At 35.7% G+C, this 20713-nt stretch overlaps 1 protein-coding gene across 3 annotated transcripts in view; it reads left to right on the top strand.

Annotated features, from left to right (window-relative positions):
• TBCK (TBC1 domain containing kinase) overlaps positions 1–20713 on the top strand; it is a 186122-nt gene that overhangs the window by 93937 nt on the left and 71472 nt on the right. For all 3 annotated transcript variants that reach the window (XM_037154438.2, XM_037154439.2, XM_053657031.1), the window contains exons 21-22: positions 5152–5188; positions 6152–6313. In XM_037154438.2, the coding sequence (XP_037010333.2) occupies positions 5152–5188; positions 6152–6313 (199 nt within the window). The remainder of the gene's footprint in view (positions 1–5151; positions 5189–6151; positions 6314–20713) is intronic.

Below are 20713 nucleotides of genomic sequence, written 5' to 3'. Positions count from 1 at the left end.
TGAGGCCAGAGGTGATTGGAGGGCCAGATTCCATGGAGTCTTATAGGTCAGAGTTAGGACTTCTGCTTTTATTGTCAGTGGCAGAAAGCCACTGGGTGCCATTGTGCAGATGGGTGGCAGAGTCTGATCTCAACCTTTTAACAAAATCATTCGGGCCATGTTAAGAGAAACCCTAGGAAGGCAAGGGTAGAATCTAGAAGACTGCTCATGGGTTGCTGTAAATTAATCTAAGCAAGAGATAATGGTGGCTTGAATCACAAAATTGGGAGTTGGGGTGGCAGGAAATTTTCATACTCTGGATATCGTTTGAGATAGAACGCACTGGACTTTTGGTGACATGTACATGTAGGAGAAAGAAAAGTCCAGAATGATTTCAGCATATCTTTGCCTGAGCAGTTCAAAGAATGGAGTTGCTCTTAACTGAGATTTAAGGGTCTGTATTTGAAGGCACACATTATAGAAGTCTCAGGAGCTTAGTTTGGGGTGTTATGTTCTGTTTAGACATGCAAGTCGAGGTGTCAGGTAGGCATTTGGACATAGGAGTTTAGAATTCAGGGTAGAGATTGGGATGGAGTTATAAATGTGAGTTCTCACACTGTATGTAACCATTTTAAGAAAAAGTCCAAGCACTGAACATGGGGCATACCAGTGTTTAATCAGGGAGGTGAAGAGGAACCGACAAAGAAGACAGAGAAGGAGTAGTCAGAAAGGTAAGAAGAAAACTAGGTGAACATGATGTCTTGAAGCAGACTAGAGGAAAAAGTGTTTGGAGAAGGTGAGAGTAGTCAACTCTGTCCAACTGCTGATTGTTAAAGAAAGATTGAGAATGAGATTTGGGCATTAGATTTAGCAGATGAACATCTTTGATGCAAAAAACAGAATAGTTTTTGTGGTGAAGTAGAGGCAGAACCTACCATGTTTTTTGGACTATAAGGCACACCCCCATCTCTCCAAATTTGGGAGGAATAATGGTTGTTAAAGCTGCTGTTGAGTTCTGTTTATGTTTACGTTGGTGAAACATTATGTTATTTATGTTATTAAATATTTTACCACATTTTTTGCTTCAAAATATTTTTCTCTGTTTTACTCCTCTAAAACCTAGGTGCATCTTATGGCCTGAAATATATAATTGGAGTGATTGAGAGAATATTTAGTGACCATCTCCTGCTCTTAATGAAGTACAAGTGCCTCACAGGCTAGAATTATGCTTTGTTCACTGCTATATCCTACTCTTCAGGCAGAGCATGAATTCTCCCTAACCCTGACTTCTGTAGAGATCACCAGGCTTCATGAGGCCTGCATTAGAGAGGTCAATCTGCTGTACTCGGTCTGCTGCCTCCCATGTTGATTTTAACTGGAAACACCCTCACGGACACACCCAGAATAATGTTTACTTAAATACCTGGGGCCCCCATGGGTTAGTCATGTTGACACATAAAATTAACCGTGACAGAACCATATGATTATTGATGTGGTTGTCTTTGAATTCACCATTTCGTTGTTTTTATTTTACTTATCTCATCACTTCTTTGTCCTTGTTTTTCCGTTTATCTGCCTTCTTTCAGTTAATTGAATATTTTTTCTGTGATTCCATTTTATCTTTTGTTGGCATATCAGCTGTAACTCTTTGTTTTATTTACTTACTGGTTTCTTTAGGACTTACTGTGGTTCTCAGGCACGAGCAGATTTGCCTCCAAGGGGATTTTTGGTCATGTCTGGAGACATTTTTGACAAAACTGGGCAAGTGCTCCTGGCATCTAATGGGTAGAGGTTGGGTTGTTGCAAAAAATCTTAAAAATGCAAAATATAATGACCCCCCCCTCCTGCCCAGAAAGGATTTTCCAACTCAAAATGTGAATAGTGCTGAGGTTAAGAAATTCTAGTCTATACTACACTTCTTCAACTAATAATAGTCTGCTTTCAAATACTATTATACCACTTCACATATAGTATGAATACTTTACCCCAGAATACCTTTATTTCCACATCCTGGTGTTTGTGTTGTTGTTCAACATTTTATTCCAACATATGTCATAAGCCCCAGGAGAAATTGTTTTTGCTTTACAGCCAATTATTTTTAAATATTTTACTTATTTTTTAAGATTTTATTTATTAATTCACTTATTTCTTTATTTATAGGGGGAGGGAGAAAGCAGTGAGGGAGAGAAACGTCAGTGTAAAAGAGAAACATTGGTTGTCTCTCTCACACACCTTGTCCCCTTGTCCAGAGACCAAACACACAACCCAGACATGTGCCCTGACTGGGAATCAAACCAGTGACCCTTTGCTTTGTGTGACAACACCCAACTAACTGAGTGATACCATTCAGGGCTATTATTAAATATTTTTAAATATGTATGAGGTCTTTCCAGAAAAAGTACAGTTGTTGTTACTATAACATTGTTAATATAATGAGCATGGTTTGCGTGATATCCATGTAACCTGGCGGCCCAGAGGAGTGGACTGGAGTGCACATGCATGAACAAAGATGATTTCACTGTACTAGTCAGTAAGGGTGGTAGACACCACTGAGTGAGCATGTTTACTGTGTGGGCATTGCATTCAAAATGACTGAGCGACTTAGAGCAACGGATCTGCATCAAAATTTGCATTAAGCTTAAACATTCCTCCACGGAAACTATTCAGATGATTCAGAAGGCCATAGCTATAGGCAACTGTTGGCCGGCAGCTTCATCATGACAATGTACCAACTCATGCCTCACATCTTGTGCAGAGTTTTTTGGAAAAACATCAAATCACCCAGGTGACTCAGCCCCACTACAGCCTAGATCTGGTGCCCCGTGACTTCTGGCTTTTCCCAAAACTAAAATCACCTTTGAAAGGGAAGATACTTCACATCATTAGTGAGCTTCAGGAAAATACAACCAGGCAGCTGATGGCGATTGGGAGAACTGTGTGAGGTCCTAAGGTGCCTACTTTGAAGGGGACTGAGGCGTCATTGTCCTATGCACAATGTTTATTGTATCTTGTATCTTCAAGAAATGTCTCTACTTTTCATAGTAAATGGCTGGATACCTTCTGGACAGACTATATATATGTCAGTTCTGTGTACATTTTGATAGGATGATTTTGGTCCTCATTGTGGATTGCTTTTTTTTTCTACTGCTTTGCATCACTGGTATTTTTTTATTGGAATCTAGTCATTGTGAATTTTGGCTTGTTGGGTATTGGATATATTATATTCTTATAAGTGTTCTTGAGCTTTAGTTTGGGATACATTTAAGTAACATTCAAATAATATAATTCTTTAAAGGCTTGCTTATAAAGTTTATTAAGGAGACCAGGTCAGCAAAACGTGGGAGCATAATTTTGCCCCATTGCTAAAACTATACCCCGGTGTCTTGTTCATTACAGGGTTTTGTTGTTTTGCTTTATTTTTTATCCTGGCTGGTGATAAAATAAGCTATTCCTGGCTTTGGGTGAGCCCAGCAAGTTTTCCCTCTGGTTCCCTCTGGTCCTTTCACTGCTTTGTGCAGTTTCCTCACATGCCTGCCCTCTTCAGTATGTGAAAGAACAAGTTAGTTACTGACGTAATTCAGAATGACAAACAGTTGGCTTTGATCAAAAGGGGAGAGGGAAATATAATTGATGTCAAGTACTTAAAGGAAATACAAGTTGACTATTAGTGATGTAACTAATTTCTGACTTTATTTCTAAATTAGGCCGAAGAGTTTGGATTGTGTTGTTTTATTGTTTTCTATAGGTCATTCCCTTTACACTGAACCTTTGTATGCCTCAGTTCTCCCGTCGTAATCTCACTTGAAAGCACTATGTGTCAGCAATGTATAAACGATGATCTTGTGGAGAGCAACGGGCTTTATTTCACACAGAGTACTTGTTTCAGTATAGTATGTAATTATACTGTGTTTCTTGATTGACATTTTGGTAGCATAAATATTCAATTGCGTGCAATACAAAGGTATATGCAGTTTCACTCATAAGTTCATAACATACAGCTGGTGGGAGAATTATATATTCATACCCGGTCAGTTGTACAGAAATCTTTCTTTAATAGAAGCCTATATGGACACAGAAAGTAAAACTAGAGCTTTTTCATATTTTTATCCATTATTATGGATTTTTGATACATGATGTTGACAAAGATTGCTCTCTACTTTAAAAAATTAAGAATGATTTCTCACTTTCATAATCTCACCAAATTAATTGAAAGTGAATATATTTTTTAAATTTTATTTATTTATTTTTTTAGGGAGAGGGGAAAGCACATAGAAAGAGAAACATGTGTAAGAGACACATCGATTGTTTGCCTCTTTCACAGCCCCAACTGGGGACCTGGCCCTCAACCCGGGCATGTGCTCTAACCAGGAATTGAACAGACTACCTTTCAGTCCATTGGCAGAATTGAACTGGCGACTTTTTACAATATCTCTAGACAGCTAGAGGGAGTGGAAATGGGAGGGAGATGGGGAGGGCTGGGTGGGTGGGCTGGGATGGGAGTGAAAAAACAGAAAACTGTACTTGAACAACAATTAAAATAAAATTTAAAAAAATAATTAAAATAATGAATTTTCAAATGATAAAAAACAATTTCTAGACAGTAAACTTAAAAAAATAAACTTGCCACCCAGCTAAAGAATCAAATTATATCATTTCTAGATCTTATTACTTTTAGTTTATTATAAAGCTTCTTATTAATTTAAAAAGTCTTAACAGAAAGCATTTGCTTTATAACATCTTTTTATTAGATATTTTGGATATTTATTAGATATCTCATTGAGTGTCAAAATCGGTAAGGGTAACTCAACACGATGAGGACCACTTAATCACAGAAATAGTTTTGTACAACCTGAAAAGTACACCCTTGAAATTAGCACACTGGTGTTCTGTTTGGATTAGGCATGGTCTTGAATCGTATCCTTGGATGAAGTGAAGACATTCTGTGGAGTAATCCTTGGCCTAAGGGTCATGCGCAGCCTTTGTAATAGAGAACATTAATTAATAGCATATGTGATGATAATTATAATGATCTACATTCTGTTTTATTTTAATTAATAGAGTAGATCAAAACAAAACTTTCTTTACCATTCAGTTTATTGGCAGTCGTTCTAATTATGTCTTTTATGTCCTCTTTATCTCTCTGGCCCTCCGACCCCTTTTTTCTACTCATAGCTCTATGCCATCCCTTGGTTTCTCACCATGTTTACTCGTAAGTATAATTTTTCCTCTTCTTTGGATATTGTGCTGCCAAAAGTTCAGCTCTGTTCTTACATAGTATATTATATTTATAATAGTATCAGCAGATTTAATTGCATAAGCATCTGTATGCAGTTCTAATCAGATAGAGTTGGGTAGAAAAGAATATCAATTGTGCTGATTGCTGAATATAAAAAAATATTGTATTGGATGAAACCTCTTTTACATGTTGTAACATTCATAAAATTTCAGCCCTCTGTTGAAAAAGAAATTAACATTACCTATAGTATTTACATAAAGGTTTAGAAGGCAACTTTTCCAACCATCAGGCTTAACTTTTAGAGATTCTCTAATAACTAATACTTTTGGTATTTTATAAACTAGAATTCCTCTATAAATTAAGCAGATTATGTGAATGTGTAATGCTTTAACCAATTACAAATATTAATACAGTCCTCATCTGCTTCAATATACATACATGCTAAGGGAAATGCAATATTTGAAGTAAATCTGTATGCACTGGCCAGGAAAGATATATACAATATTGTTTAATGAAGAAATGCAAAAAATAAGAAGTTGCTAATTGGATTTCTTTATGTGAATTTAATAAAGCAAGTATTTCGAGTGCATAATAGAAATGCAACAATACTAAAGCTCTGCTGGGTGAATAAGTACAACTGGAAAATTCCAGAAAGAAATATATTGTATGGAACAACTACACCCACATTCATAATGAAGGTTAGAAAATTTCATCTGTTTGACCAATCTGATTATCAATTTTTTAAAGATTACTTAGGAAGCAATAAATTTACAAAGCCAAATAGACATTTTATAATAACAGTTTGGTAGTACATGTCTTAAATAATATTTTTGACTATTAATTAATGGTTATATGTCTAGCAAAGTAGCTTGTTATTGTTTTAATTTTTGTTAGTTTTTTCTTGTAATTAATTAATTTATTTATTTTATTTTACAGATGTATTTCCACTGCACAAAATTTTTCACCTCTGGGATACCTTGCTACTTGGGAATTCCTCTTTCCCATTTTGTATTGGAGTAGCAATTCTTCAGCAGCTGCGGGACCGGCTTTTGGCTAATGGCTTTAATGAGTGCATACTTCTCTTCTCTGATTTACCAGGTACAGATATAAATATATGGAATCACTAAATGAAATTTAATTGTAAGATGAGACATTCTTATACCAATTTGCACAAATAATCATTTGAGCCCTCAGAATCTATCCTGCTCGAGCCCGGCTATCCCTCGCTGGATTCTCTCCCTTGAATATTGAATTCTCTCCCTTGAATATTGCCTCTTCTGCTGGCCCAGCATTGTAAATACAAAACTGGGTCATTCTAGCTCCCTCTGGTTTACTTTCATGTTGATGATGCCATCAAAGGGGTACAAGGGTGGAGGGCAGTGCCATATTAGCCTTTTTGCTTAGGACAGGCCTGTTTATGTTCATCTGGTAGAGTAAATAAAAGGCTGTATGGGAAGGTGTTTAAGGATTTATGTTGACTTGCTCTCTCCAATTCATAGCTTTTTGCTAACAGTGTGACAGATGTAGGAAAGAAAGTTCTGTCTTCTTGGAAGGGCATATCCCACTCCAGGGAAAATCCACATCCTGCAGTGCAGGATAGTAAGTTAAGCTGTGTTTGTCTTCACAAGTAAGGAGTTTGTAAATCTAGGAGTTGAATGCTTAAGTATAGAAATGTGGAAAGCTACTATGGTCTGAGCTTTGATATTCTGGCTGAAAAAATGAAAGTAACATTGTTTCCTGGAATATAACAATCTAAGGAGGAAAAAACTAAACCAGAATGTTTTTCCAGTAGAAGAATTCTACTTTTTCCAAACAGCATTTCATTGACTCCAGTCCTTGTCCTGAGTGTAATGCTGGTCTCTGTATTTTTAGGCAGGCACAGGTGACTGCTGATAATAGACACTTAAATTTATCCAAGAGATAAATTTGCCTAAAACTGAAAGAACAAAAGGAACATTAAGATTATATATTTACTAGCACTCTAAAGAGGAATAATAAACCTGCTGCCTACCCTGATTTTTCATTTTAGTGGATTATCTCTACCTAGTACTCTACCGTCTTTCTGTTGTTAGGTGTCATACTTTTGGGGAAGCGACAAAAATGCTTAAATTTATTAATTCATTTAAAATTTCTTTCCTCTCCCCCCCAAATTAAAAGTACCATCATGAGCTTTCTAACATCAAATTTTAATTAAAGTAAATTATTTCTTATATAAACAAATAATAGTTCAGTTCTTATATTATTTTTTTCTGGGAAAGTATTTATGAAAATCAAATTATCTATCTTTATCTTTCTTTATTTTTTTTTCTTTGTGGTGTTGAACAGTAACTAAGAAGCAAGTTCTCCAAACTAGGAATATTGTCTCTACCCTGCAGATGTTTTCCTGCCATTTCCAACTTGCCAAAGTAAACAGAGGATGATTTATTAGGATTAAACGAATTTCTATGGTCAGTTCTCAAATATATATATTTGAGAACTGACCATAGAAATTGGTTTAATCCTATATATATATATATATTAATCCTATATATATATAACTATATATATATACTAGAATCCTATATATACTAGAAATGTATATACTATATATAGTATATATATATACTATATATACTAGAGTCATATATATATATACACATACTAGAAATGCTGACTGAACAGTTTCAAGACAAGAAAATTGAATGCTTTTTCAATTTTGTCTGTAAATGCTCCAGTTAAACACTGGTGAAGGGATCTGTTTTCATATTGTATAGACAGGTTAGTGGTAACTGCTTGTTCATTAAAATCAAATCATTGTTTCTCGAATCAGAAAGTAAGAATATATGTTTGTTAGGACTGACTCGTTGAAAAGGCCAACTCTGTTAACTTTGGAGACAGGATGCCTGTCTTGATGTGCACTGCCCTGCTGCTGGGCGCCATTGTTCTGGCTCGTCACTTACTTGCTCACTATGTTTGATTCCCATCAGGAAAGAAAAAAGTGTTTAAGAAAAATGTGACTTAAAAAAACAGAACAGGTTTAAAAGCAAGCTTTGTTCTTAAGTTTTGTTTTATTTTTAATCAAGTTACACTTATTTAGTATGTCTTTCCTACATAAATCTAAAGAGATTGTTTTTTAAATGATGTCGAGTCTCATCACAGTGCTTGATGCTCGCAGGAACAGGGAAGTGGCCATGGAGAGTTCTAAAAAGTGAGTTCAGATTGGCACCACACAGACACACTGAAGAATGCACCTTTTAAAGCAAAGCATTTTAGTGGTGTAAGCTGCAACGTGATTTGAAAGAAACACGCTGGTTTTTTTTGTTTGTTTGTTTACAAAAAAACTAATAGTTTAACTCTGTATTTCACTTTAATCCTTGGGACAGTCTGTATAGATAAAAATAGATTAGAATTAATCGTTGGTTTGAAGTCACTAACTATGTTGTACCTTACTGAAATCTCCATTTAACTGAGTTTAAAGGCATAAATAAGTAATCAGAATAAATTTAACTGAATTCTTTGCTGAAGCAGATTAATAAAGCCACTGTTCAAAGTATCTGTTGACAATTAAATGAAGGAAACACCATCCCATTGGTAACCTTGTGAGCAAAACAGACTTTAAAAAAAATGTCCTTTTTAGTTGTTTCTTTCTACAAAGAGAGTCGCCGTGAGGTAGTGCTTAGGAGCATGAAAGGTAGAGCACATCACCTGGGTTTCAGATACTGGCTCTACCACGTACAGTGATGTGACCTTAGGGATTGGCTTAAACCTCTTTGTGTCTATTCCTTGGCTCCGATGATATGAGAATGCTAATTGTATCTACCTCATAGGGTTGTTTTATTAAATGAATCAGTATATTACATAACTTAGAGTAGTGCCTGGCAAAGAGCAAGTGCCATAAGTTATTATTAATGTTATTATAATTATATTTTGTTTTCTTCCTTTTTTCATTCTATCATGATATGCTTCTCTCTTGGTAATGTAAACTCAGGAATCAGCCTATTTGGCTTTTTCTATAAATTATTGAAATAGATAGAGATCAGCCCTGGCTCAGTGGATTGAGTGCCAGCCTGTGAACCAACAGGTTGCTGGTGCAGTTCCCTGTCAGGTCACATGGGGACCTGCGTTTCGGGTCAGGTCCCCAGTTGGCAGCACATGAAAGGCAACCACACATTGACGTTTTTCTTTCTCTTTTTCTCCCTCCCCTCCCCTCTCCTTAAAAATAAATAAATATTTTTAAAAAGAAATGGATATCAATCATATATATTTCCTTGTTAGTCAAAGCAAGTGAGGAATTACCTAAAATGTCATGTAAGCCTTCAATATTAAGTGTATATTATGACTAAAAGAGTCTGTCTTTCATTGCTTGGATACAGCATAGTTTAGTGGCTAGAAAGCATTGACTTCGGAGTCAAGACAGATACGGGTTTGAGTCCTAATTCCACCAATCACTACCTGTATTAACTGGGAAATTTCCAGTGTGGTCCCACTGCTGAAAGAGTGGTATGTAGAGTGAAATAAATATTCTCATTCCAGCTCTAGCCCATAGTAGCAGTGTGAACTAGGTCAAGTTTTTAATTGCACTGGAAAGAGAATCCTATACATTATGAAAGTTTCAGGAAAATGGAGGTGATAATGTCTGCTCTTATGTTATGGTTAGCACTAAAGATAATATATATAATGCACTCAACACAAAACCTGGTACCAGCTATGCATAACTATTTTTAAAGTATATGTAGTATTAAATATTTTAAATATGTAAAGAATGTGTAACATTCAATCTTTATAAATTCCTCCTTTCTTCCTCCTTCTCTTCACTTTATATGAACCCTTTGATTCTTGAAGAAAGAACTCCTAGACAGGAGTTATTATTTTTGCCAAAAATTGTTCCTAACTTCTGTTCCCTTGTAGATGATATAGTGTGATGTTACATTCCAAGGAAGTACAAGTGGTGCTAGAAAATTTTGCTGAAAGTTCTTGACATGTATCGGTATGTGTGTCATTTTAATACTAGGGGAAATAGCTGTGAGAGCAGTACATTTGGTATTTGTCAATCTAAAAATAGTGGCAGGGTGTTTTGGAAGAAATACTGAGTTTTTCATTGCACCATCCAATCCTGGACATTGGCCACTGGTGTTAAAACCGTTTCCAAGGTTACCACCCTTTAAGCCCAGTTACAGGATGAGGTCTGTCAGCCTTCAGCCTGCTCTCTCTGATATTCTGCTATATTGTCCATGTGGCTGATTTTTTTGAGGCTACATTCAAGCAGTTTTCAAGATGAGTATGAAAGTCTGAATAAAACCAAAATGGTAATAATTTTAGAGTTGATTTATAATAGCTGAGATGTTTAAATGCTTTTTTTTGTTCTGTTGGTACATGTCCTTTGTGTAGTTGAAAATTAATTCAAAATATTTATGTCATTATATATTTGAGATAAATTCTTAGAATGCATGGTTTTTTGTTTCTGAGCATCTTCAAAGATAAGAATATATAAAAGCAGAAAACAAGCTTTTATTAGAGAACATATAGAGCGAAATTGAGAAATCTGTGTGGAAGAACACTTGACTTATTATCAGAGATTAAAATAGTTACTTTAACATTAAGATAAAGAAATGTATATATAAACTATTTTAGAAGAAAATACTGAATATACAAATGGGACATATGAAAATTTTTAAATCCTGGTCACGGGGAAATTAGCATTTGGCTGAAAAAATGTATGTTGTGTAATGTTTAATATAGAAGCTTAATGGAAGGGAAATCGTTTAAATAAAAATTTTAGAAAATTTTATTTTAGTGTAACCCATATATTTTACAATAGGATTGATTTTCAACTTACATGAAAAATACTGGTAGCCTCTCACCATTATGTAGCACTTCACTGGTTGCTCAGAAATATTGAATCAGTGCTGTAAGTAATTAGGAAAAGGTACTTATCTCTTCTGATTTAAAGCACTTTTATAATGCAGCCTTTCTCAGCATAGCATGGAATATTTCATGAAAGCAATACATTTTTTGAGTAACACAGTTATGTACCAGGTTACCTAAAAAGCTATTAAAAATCAGGCCATTTTTTCAAATAACATGCAAATATGAAACTGAAAACAAAATGAACTAATGTATGAAAATTAGGAACTAGAGCAAAGTACTAAAATATGCAAACCCTTTAAAACTGTCTCTCATTCCTTTCCTGTTTATCCCATCCTGTTTAAGATGGAATTGGAAATTGTTGAGAGATGTAGGAGTAAATTCAATCTAATTTGTGAAATTCTGCAGATGTTTAAGGTACTCTTAGTAATCTCTGGTGTGGCAAAGGGGAGAAAAAGGGCAGTGAGAAGTGACTTCAGTTTTTATTTAACTGTTTCATTCTTTCATTTAGGGACAAATATAAATGAAATAGAGTTGCCATAATATGTGTGTGTAATCTCCCAATTGTAAATAAATATTTTAAAACTATAAAACTTGAGTCAAGTTTCATTGATTGTAGCCAACAGGCTACTAATTTGTGACCCCTTTACTAAATATAAATATTATTAGTAAATAGTTCTAATGGTCATAAAAGCAATAGGAATTCATAACAGGGATGCTACCAAGCATCCCTGGGGAGTCGGAGAACCTTCTCTAAGTAACTGATGTTTAAGGTAATATATGAAGTGGGAAGTGGAGAGGGGAGAATCCTCTAGACAGAAGGAAGAAAATATCAAAACCTTCAAACAACTCAAAAAATTGGAATGGAGTACTTAGGACAAAATGGACAGACCTAAAAAATAAAACAGAGAGGTAGACAAAGAATGATCATTCAGAGGTATTAGGATTTCCTACCAAGATGGCTGCATGGGCAGAGATGCCTTGCCTCTTCACACAACCACATCAAAATTACAATTAAAACAAAGAACAGCCATCACTCAGAACCATCAGAAATTGAGCTGAATGAAAGTCTGACAACTATGGAATTAAAGAAAACACATTCATCTAGACTACTTGGAGGGGTGTAGGTGCCAAGCAGGCTGGTCACTCATCCACATGTGATGGATGAAAATTTGGGAGGGATAGTTCAGGAGTGAGGATTCTTGCTCCCTCCCCACCCAGGATTCCAGTGTCAGGAAGATAAGTCCCCACAACTTCTGGCTTCAAAAAATAGCAGAGGTTGAGTCAGTGAAAGAAACTTCTAGAATTCCAAGCAGTTCCTCTTAAAGAACCCACACATGGATTCACCCACTCAGACTCCATCTGAGCTCCAGCATCAGGGTAGCAACTTGAGAGCCACCACTAGTATACAGGGAGAAACTGAAGGGTCTGGCATCAGGGCGAGCAGAGACCACTGTCCCTTTTCTGACCTCTCCCCACAGAGTCAGCAACCTGGTTCCATATCTGAGACCCTATTAAACTAGCTAACACTGTTTAACCCACCATGGAGATCCTTAGAAACTCCACATCATCCAACTTGCAGGCCAACCCAAGCTGCTTTTCCATATCAATGTCTGGTCTTGGCTCATGTTTCACAACTACCTAAATCCTCTCAAATAAGCAACATCTAGCTTTGGTGAGCCTTAGGCCCTGCACTAGCAGCAGCCAGCTTAGAGTCACAGTTTGGCTTCCCCTGGCAATCTCCAGGCCCAACACAAGTAGCAGCCATCTCAGATTGCTTTATAGCTCAGGCAGGGTGGCCCTCCACCTCCAGTACCCAGCATGAGTGATAGAAGAGGCTGTGCCACTGTACGCTACAGGACACCTACTACATTAGCATACTACCAAGACAGGGAGTCATAGCAGCTCTACCTAATACATAGAGACAAACACAGGGAGGCTGTCAAAATGAGGAGACAAAGAAACAGAATGCAGAACAGACCAAATGAAAGAACAGACCAAAACTCCAGAAAAAGAGCTAAACGAAGTGGAGGTCAACAATCGATCAGATGAGGAGTTCAAAACACTAGTTAAAAGGATGCTCAAGGAACTTAGTGAGGATCTCAACAGCATAAAAAAGATCTAGTCAGAAATGAAGGATACACTAATTGAAATAAAGAACAATTTACAGACAAACAATAGTGGAGGGTCTGAAGCTGAGAATCAAATCAATGATTTGGAACATAAGAAAGCAAAAGACAACCAATCAGAACAAATAAACCAAAAAAATGAGCATAGTATAAGCAGCCTCTGGGGCAGTGTCAAGAGGTCCAACATTCACATCATAGGCGTGCCAGAAACAGAAGAGAAAGAGCAAGAGATTACAAATTTATTTTAAAAAATGGTAAAAGAAAAAAGTTTCCTGATTTGGTGAAGGAAATAGACATGCAAGTCCAGAAAGCACAGAGTGTCCCAAACAAGATGGATGTATAGAGGCCCTCTCCAAGACACATCATAATAAAAATGCCAAAGGTTAAATATAAGGAGAGAATCTTAAAAGAAGTGAGAGCAAAGCAGAGAGTTGTACACAAAGAAGTTTCCATAAGACTGTCAGCTGATTTCTGAAAAAAGCTTTAAAGGCTATAAGGGATTGGCAAGAAAAATTCAGTCATGAAAAGTAGGGGCCTACAGCCAAGATTGCTCTCCCTAGCAAAGATACCATTTAGAATTGAAGAACAGATGAACAGCTTCCAGATAAGAAATAACTAAAGGTGACAGTAACCAGAAGGGAGAGTGGAGGGAATTTCAGGGGAAAAAGGGGGAAGGGTTTACAGGAACTAGTATAAAAGACACATGGACAAAAACTAGTGGGTAGAAATGGGAGGGAGGTGGGGAGCACTGGTGGGGTAGGCTGGGATGGGAGTAAAAGGCAGAAAACTGTATTTGAACAATAAGTAAATTAAAAAATTATTAAATAAATAACTAAAGGAGTTAGTTCATCATTATCACCAAACCATTATATGACATGTTAAAGAGACTTATTTAAGAAAAAGATCAAAACTTGTGAACAGTAACATGGCAAAAAATTCAAATCTATCAACAATTGAATCTAAGCAAACAAGAACAGAGACAGAGTCTTGGATACAGAGAGGATATTGATGATTGCTATATGGAAGGGGTTGTAGGGGAATAGGTGAAAAGGTGAGGGGATTAGGAAGTACAAATAGGTAGTTAAGGGATAGCCACAGGGTTGTAAAGTACAGTGTAAGAAATGGAGTAGCCAAAGAACTTATACGCATGACCCATGGGCATGAACAATGGTGTGGGGATGGCCTGAGGGAATGGCGGGTGCTGGGTGAAGGGAAGCCAAAAGGGGGGAAATCAGGACAACTGTAATAGGACAATCAATAAAGTATTTTAAAAAATAAAGAAGACAAAAAATGCATGGTCATGCAGAGCTATTTAAAAATTACATTTATACAGATTTTTTTCTTTTTAAATTTTTTTGAAAGAATGAAAAGTATCACTGAAAATTATATCAGGAACCAAAATACGAATGTTGTATTGATATTTGTTGAGCATTTTGGTCTCTGTTTGCTCCTTTTGAGGCACTCTATCCTGAACAAAGCAAAGGATTCTTAACATAAGTGCCTCCACTATGTATCCATAATTTCTTTTTTCTGCCTTTAGGCCCATACAGAGTGGAAAGCTTATTTGGTTAAAAAAAAAAGGAGAACAACAGGAGTACACAGTTGTTTGATGAAGGTTTTGTATTTTCAGACCCATGAGATTTGATACCATTTTTTTCTGAAGCCAGGAACCACTTACATTTCCTGCTTGTACCTATATGGTGTTAATGTGTGTCAGTTTCTAAGTGTATCTTCATGGAATTGCAGAAGGACAGTCATTATGGAAAATAAATATGGAGATTTTATTTATGGTGCCCTGCTTCCCCCCACAGCCATAAAATTACATATTAAGATTTAGATGGAATATTAAATACTAAGTCGTTTAAAATTGGTTAAGGATAGATGAGAGAGTGATTTATTAACATGATTACATAGTCACCAAAATATAAACTGAAAATGTATTTTCAGAATCTCATTAGGTTATATCAGCCTTGTTTGGAGCAGGGGTGGGAGGTGGGTAGGGATACTGCATTATTTTAAGGAAAAGGGGAAATTTTGAAAACAGATTTTATAATACATGACTTCTAAGCTTCAGATAAATGTTCGTGGAAAACACACTAGAATGACCGTTAAAGACTCAAGTTGTGAAATGATTCTAAGAAGCTGGAAGAATTCTCACAACACCCATATAGTTGCTGATCTTGAAGCATACCATTAATTTGGCAGTATGTACATAGTTTATGAAGTTAAAAGGAAAATTTCTTATGTGTTGGGAACTACAGTGAAAAATAAGATCAAGATTGATGAGAATTTTCTACTTACCTTGAAAATTGAAAGATTATTTTAAAATTGGTCCCAAAGCTTCACAAAATAATAGAAAGGCTTGTCTCTGTAGGAAGACTGCTTTATGATTGACAAGGTTTTCTGCTTTCTGAGTTGTTTTGAGTAGTTCAAAAATTATATAGTTATTATAGATCAGTTATTAAACATATTTTGTTTCATGACACCAATGATGAAATTTTTATGTTTGTTTTATATTTATTGAGTGTTCATATGTGCCTGGGGTTTGCAACACACTTAAGATATAAATTTATTTTTTATTTTTGAAGTATGTTAAAGTAATCAACCTCAAAAATCTTTAAAATCAAAAAATATGTTTAAAATCTTCCTGCATATACCGCTGATGGATAGAGCAGGTAACGATGTAAGGACCATAATGCATCATGCTTAAAAGTGACATTTAGCATACAATGTTCATATTTGATTCATATTTTGATCCTATGTAATTCTCATGGGTCCCATTTCTCCTTTCTCCTCTAACTAGCCCTATATATCTATACATAAGTGAAAATAATCTCATGTGCTATGTATCTTAAATTATGGTTATCTTAAACAGAATGAAAAGTAACTTTTTACTACATGTCTCTAACTGTGCAGCATGTGTGTTAAATCAAAACAAAAAAATTTGAGAAAAAACAAACTCATAGACCAGAGAAAAAGAAGAGGAATAATAAGCCAGTGTGCTCATAGGCTAGTTATTTAATATTACAGAACATAAAACAAATAACTAAAATGTTCTTTTATTATAAGAATTTGTAATTGCTTCTAAAACTTCAAACCAGTTTAAACCTTCAATACATTTGTCAGTCATGCGAAAAATGCTTACTCAACTTGATCAAAATGTTCTAAAAAAATCAGACTCCTATTTTGCTTCTGATTCACCATTAGGTATAAAAGAAAAAGAGAAAACGACAGCTGCTACTGACCTAGTGCTAAATCTTCCAAGCTGCTGCATTGTCCTGTTTTCTGAAGTGTACTGGGTACCATTATCAGCCAGCTGCCTGGCATCATAGTATCTACCTACTCAGCTGCTAAATGATGAAGACCATTATGTTAAGAATAGAAAAATGTTTAAGTATCCATATATCAGTAATGCTTATTGTATTTATTTGTCATTTCATTGTAGGCATTAAGAAGCAGAGATGATAGATGCTTAGTAAAATGTGCCAGTAATGGCATGCACATATCATGGGTTTGAAAGGCTGAGTGAATTAAAGTAGGAGCCAGTAACATATTGTACATCCTTTCCCCTTTAGACTACATAATCAAGATTGTGTTTTTAAAATATATCCATTCATATAGTCAACAAATACTTAATGATTTCCTGCTAGGAATGTGTGTGTAATAAGTATTAGGTTTATAATTAACAATCTTATTATTGGTTTATTGTTTTTTGTACTGACCCAAAGCATTCATAGACAAATATTTAAAGACAATCCAGTGGTATCTTAAAACTGTGGCTGACACTTGGAACTTGGGTTATCTTAATTACATATGGTATTGCCTCCAGTTCCAGTAAATTATTTGACTGGCTTGTACATTTGTTCCTTAATTTTTCAGGGAGGGAATTCACCTTCCCTCTCTGAATTGCTCTGAAGAATCAGTAGGATTTGGAATCCAGTGGAATGTTGGGTGTGTGAATGTATTTCTATACCCTAAGGTAGGGAGCAGGAGCAATTTAAGGAAGGGTGAGTGGGCATGGTACTAGGAGAGATGGCTAAGTAAAGTTTTAGATATGTGCTTAAGAGGTATATGGGACCTAGATTGAGAAGTCGAGTCACTTGAGTGACAGAATGACATGTAATTTGAAGATTAGTCAGAGACTAAAATTTCCTCTGGTATCTTTCTTTTCATTCCCCTGTTATCTTTGAGTTTCCCTAGAGATTTCTTCTTCAGTAAGGTCTTAGACATGCAGCTCTTTCAGTTATGTTACTGTTATTATTATACAGGAGCCCTGTCGGTATGTAGGTAAACTGTAGGGAAGGGAAAGTGTTCTGTACTCCTGTGATTAGATCTCAGTCTCCTATCAGGCCTGTGTCCCTGTGTTGTGACCTTCACAAATGCTTCTTAGTACCTGCCCCTCTTAGGTGAGACAGGAAAGGCTAGAGGGGGCTGGGGATGGGTATTTTTCTCCCCTACGTAGAAGCCTAGAGAGGCAGGAGTTCAGTGTTTCCCTTTCCCAGGCCACTTAGACTCTGGTCAAATAGTTTTCTGCAAGGGCAGACCTTGTTTCAGAGAATAGAATGGTCTGGACATATTTTTAAATGGCCAGTTTTCCACTTTCCCTACTGGAAAGAAGAATTTTTTGTGATCTTTATGAGGTTTAAAGCATGAATGAAACTAAGAGTGTGAAAAGGAGCATAACAAGGACAAATCATCCAAAAATATTATATAGATTAATAACAGTGTCAGTAAGTCTAAACCCCAATAAATGCAAGCTTATGAAAAATACCATATTTAGAACAAAAATCAAAACAATGGTAGACATATGTGGGGAAAACATTTAATAATATTTGTCAGTAAGACTCACTAACTTCAAGTTAGTGTTTTTGAACTGTAAAGCACCTGAAGTAGATGAAATAGTTGTCAAGAAGTTTTGGCCACTTTCTATGAGACCTTAGGATAAGTAAGTTTATTCATTCAACATATCTAAACACAATTACATGGAAAACACAGCCATTAAGTTAAAGATAAGACATAATACCCATAGCCAAGCTTTGGAAACAGCCTAAGTGCCCATCAGTAGGTGAGTGGATAAAAAAATTGTGGTACATTTACCACAGTGGAATACTACCCAGCAGTAAAAAAAAAAAAGAGAGAGAAGGAATTCTTACCTTTTGTAACAGCATGGATGGGATTGGAAAGCTCTGTACTAAGTGAAATAAGCCAGAGAGATACCAATACCATATGATCTCATTTTGACTGGAATCTAAGGAACAAAATTAACAAGCAAAGTAGAGGCATAAAAACAAGGAACAGACTGATAGCTGTAAGAGGGGAGAAGGGTTGCATCACCCATGGATGTGAACAGTGTGTGGGGAATGACTGTGGGAAGGAAGGGCTTGGGGGCAGGGGACAAATGGAAAAATTGGGACCACTATAATAGCATAAGCAACAACAATTAAAGTAATAGTATAAAATAATAAAAAGATATAGTACCAGCCCTGAAGGAAGATGGGGAGAAAGCCCTGGAGGCATAGAAAATAGCTTAAGGATGACATGACCATCCTGATGTGAGAAGGTTGCTAACGGGGTGATTAGAAGGAAGGATGAGAGATCCGTGAAGTGGATGCACTGGGGTAACAGCACTGATGGAAGAGATAAAAATTGGCGAAACAAATACATTTAGATAGAGAGCACAAATTGGTAGTCACCAGAAGTGGGGGGATCGGAGGGATGGGTAAAGAAGGTGAAAGGGATTCGATGTATAAATTGTTAAGTATATTCCTTCACAGGAATGTGAAGTTCGACATAGGGAACGTAGTCAATGATGTTGTAATAACTTTGTATACTATTAGATGGGAACTAGGCCTAGCAGGTTGATCACTTCATAGGGTATGTAAATGTCTAATCACTATGTCGTACACCTGAAACTAATGAAACATCGTATGTTTACTGTAATTGAAAAGTAAATGTGAAAAGGGGCAAAAAAGGTTGCTGAAATAAAATATTTATATTCTATTACTTTAAAATTAAATATTCTAAAAAGTATTTTAACTATCACTTTCAGAATGTAGTAGTCCAGACATATAGTAAATTTAGGCATATACATATTTCCTGTTTTGTTCATCCAGTCTGATAATGATTGCTTCATTTTATGTCTACATTTGTAATAAATTCCACAGTATAATGCTGTTATTTTGGCTAATTGTCTTTTAAACACACTAAGTGAAGCAAAAAGATAATCTCTTGCATTTACCATTATACTTTTCAATAATTAGTGCTCTTTATTTCCTCCCACAAATTTGTGTTCCCTTTGTATTTGTGGTTTTTTAGCAGACTGTTTCAGTGTAGTCCTCTTTGTATTTATCTTGGCTTTTAAGTCCTTTCAGTAGCTACTTCAAATAATATGCTTTTCTGTTCTAGTATTTCAATTTGGTTCTTTTTTTATTGTTAGCATTCCTCTATCCATTCACTTTGACTATATTTTCCTTTAAATACTTAAACGTATTTATAGTAGCTATTTTAAAGTCTTGTCTGCTGCTTCTAATTCTGGATTATCTTGTAGGTCTGTTTCTATTAACTTCTGTTTGTCTTCATTGTAGGTTGCAATTTTCTGCTTTGCATATCTAGCCATTATTTATTACATAGTGAATATTGATAAAGATACATTGTAAGGTGTGTGGTTTTATCATTTTATAAAGAGTGTTGAGTTTTGTTCTGCTAGATAATTAAATTAACTGGTGGGTCCTTTTATGTGAATTTGATTTTAGTCTGTTTTAATTTTGTACTTAATCCAAGACTATGTCATGTTGACATCTTTAACTAAATACCCAAGGTGATCACTGGGAACTCTCTCTTACTGGACCAAACTCCAACACCTCTCATCTGTTCATCTTTATGACCCCTCAGCACTTAATAGCATTCCTTAAATATAGTCATTTCAATTTTAGTTCAGTTAAGTTAACAATAGGGTAGCTTTTATTGACACAGTGGCATGAAGAAATATTATTTAGACCTAAACCTAAGTTTGTACATTGCTAAATCTCATGTATTGAGCTTCATTTCAAAAGCTAGATTGTGAGTAGAAAATTTGGGAATTGTAGATAATCTCTAGTTAAAACAATTTTGAATCACTTTTAGTGTTTACAAAGATTTTAAAATTTTTTATTTTACATAAATAGCATAACTATATTAAGTGAATTTTCTTTTCTTTTTATCATTGTTCAACTACAATTATCTCCATTTTCCCCTCACCACTCTTACCCGCTCCACCCACCCCCACCTCTAATCTTCGATCCTTGATGACCCTTCCCCTTCAGTTCCCCATTATCCTCCTCCCCTCTGGTTACTATCTGTTTGTTCTTTATTTCAGTGTCTCTGGTTGTATTTTGCTTGCTTATTTGTTTTGTAGATTAGGTTCCACTTATAGGTGACATCATATGGTATTTGTCTTTCACTGCCTGGCTTTTTTCACTTAGCATAATGCTCTCCAGTTCCATTCATGTTGTTGAGGGAATAGGAGTTCCCTCCTTTCTTTCTGCTG

The sequence above is a fragment of the Artibeus jamaicensis genome, unplaced genomic scaffold (genome assembly GCF_021234435.1).
Source record: "Artibeus jamaicensis isolate MK-2021 breed Jamaican fruit bat unplaced genomic scaffold, CSHL_Jam_final scaffold_3222, whole genome shotgun sequence".
Lineage (NCBI taxonomy): Eukaryota > Metazoa > Chordata > Mammalia > Chiroptera > Phyllostomidae > Artibeus > Artibeus jamaicensis.
The sequence above is the reverse complement of the archived record's forward strand: the minus strand, read 5'-3'. Positions and strand labels throughout refer to the sequence as shown.